At 53.2% G+C, this 699-nt stretch overlaps 1 protein-coding gene across 1 annotated transcript; it reads right to left on the reverse strand.

The window, feature by feature from the left end:
* Positions 1-5: 5 nt before the first annotated feature.
* Positions 6-692, reverse strand: LOC107125401 (retina-specific copper amine oxidase-like; the record flags this gene model as incomplete). Its single annotated transcript, XM_015428828.1, has 1 exon — positions 6-692. A coding segment is annotated over exon 1 (687 nt), but the record flags the coding sequence as incomplete, so codon positions are not given.
* Between the last annotated feature and the right edge of the window lie 7 nt (positions 693-699).

The raw sequence follows: 699 nt of genomic DNA on the forward strand, positions 1-699 counted from the left end.
CTCTCCAGCTGGGCCATATCCCAGTAGTACTGGCCATTGTAGAAGACTTTCTTCACTCCCCATTCAGAGATATCCAGGCTGCTGTGATCTAATAGCACCTCCAGCCCCACTGGATGTAAAAAGTAGCCAGTTACATTCTGGAAGAGGACCAGCCAAGTGGCACGGTCCCCAGATGCCAGTCCATGAGGGGTTGTGACCATTGCTGCTAGATTGTCCCCATCATAATTCAGTACTTCCTGCATGAAGCGCGGGGCTGTGGGGAGCACCACGTTGTACAGAATATGCATCATCTGCTTGAATTCAGCATCTAGCAGGGGCCTGCGATAATAGGGTATGTGCCCTCCGTACTTCTGCCGAGTCACATCCTGGTGATACATCGGCTCTGGGAGCGGGCCCACCACATACTCTGTGACATTTGGATCCGGCTGGTTTCCAAAATAGGCCACAACCAGTGCCTGCCGAAGCGGACGGCTTCCGCCGTGGTCCAAGAACAAGAGAGACTCTGCTTTGGGCGGCAGCTGCAAGTCAATGGAATAAATGCAGTTATCGGAAGGGCTGGCTTGAGAAGCGTCTTCTAAACGTACCCCGAGGTTGGACTTCAGGTACTGCATCACCTGGATCATCTCCTTTTGTGTCAAACCAGCAAAGATCCCGCTCTGGTCACTGTGCAGGTGCTCCAGGGAGCCTTTCATCGGATCG

This window comes from Gekko japonicus, unplaced genomic scaffold (assembly GCF_001447785.1).
Source record: "Gekko japonicus isolate JY-2015 unplaced genomic scaffold, Gekko_japonicus_V1.1 scaffold63290, whole genome shotgun sequence".
NCBI classification, from domain to species: Eukaryota; Metazoa; Chordata; class Lepidosauria; order Squamata; family Gekkonidae; genus Gekko; species Gekko japonicus.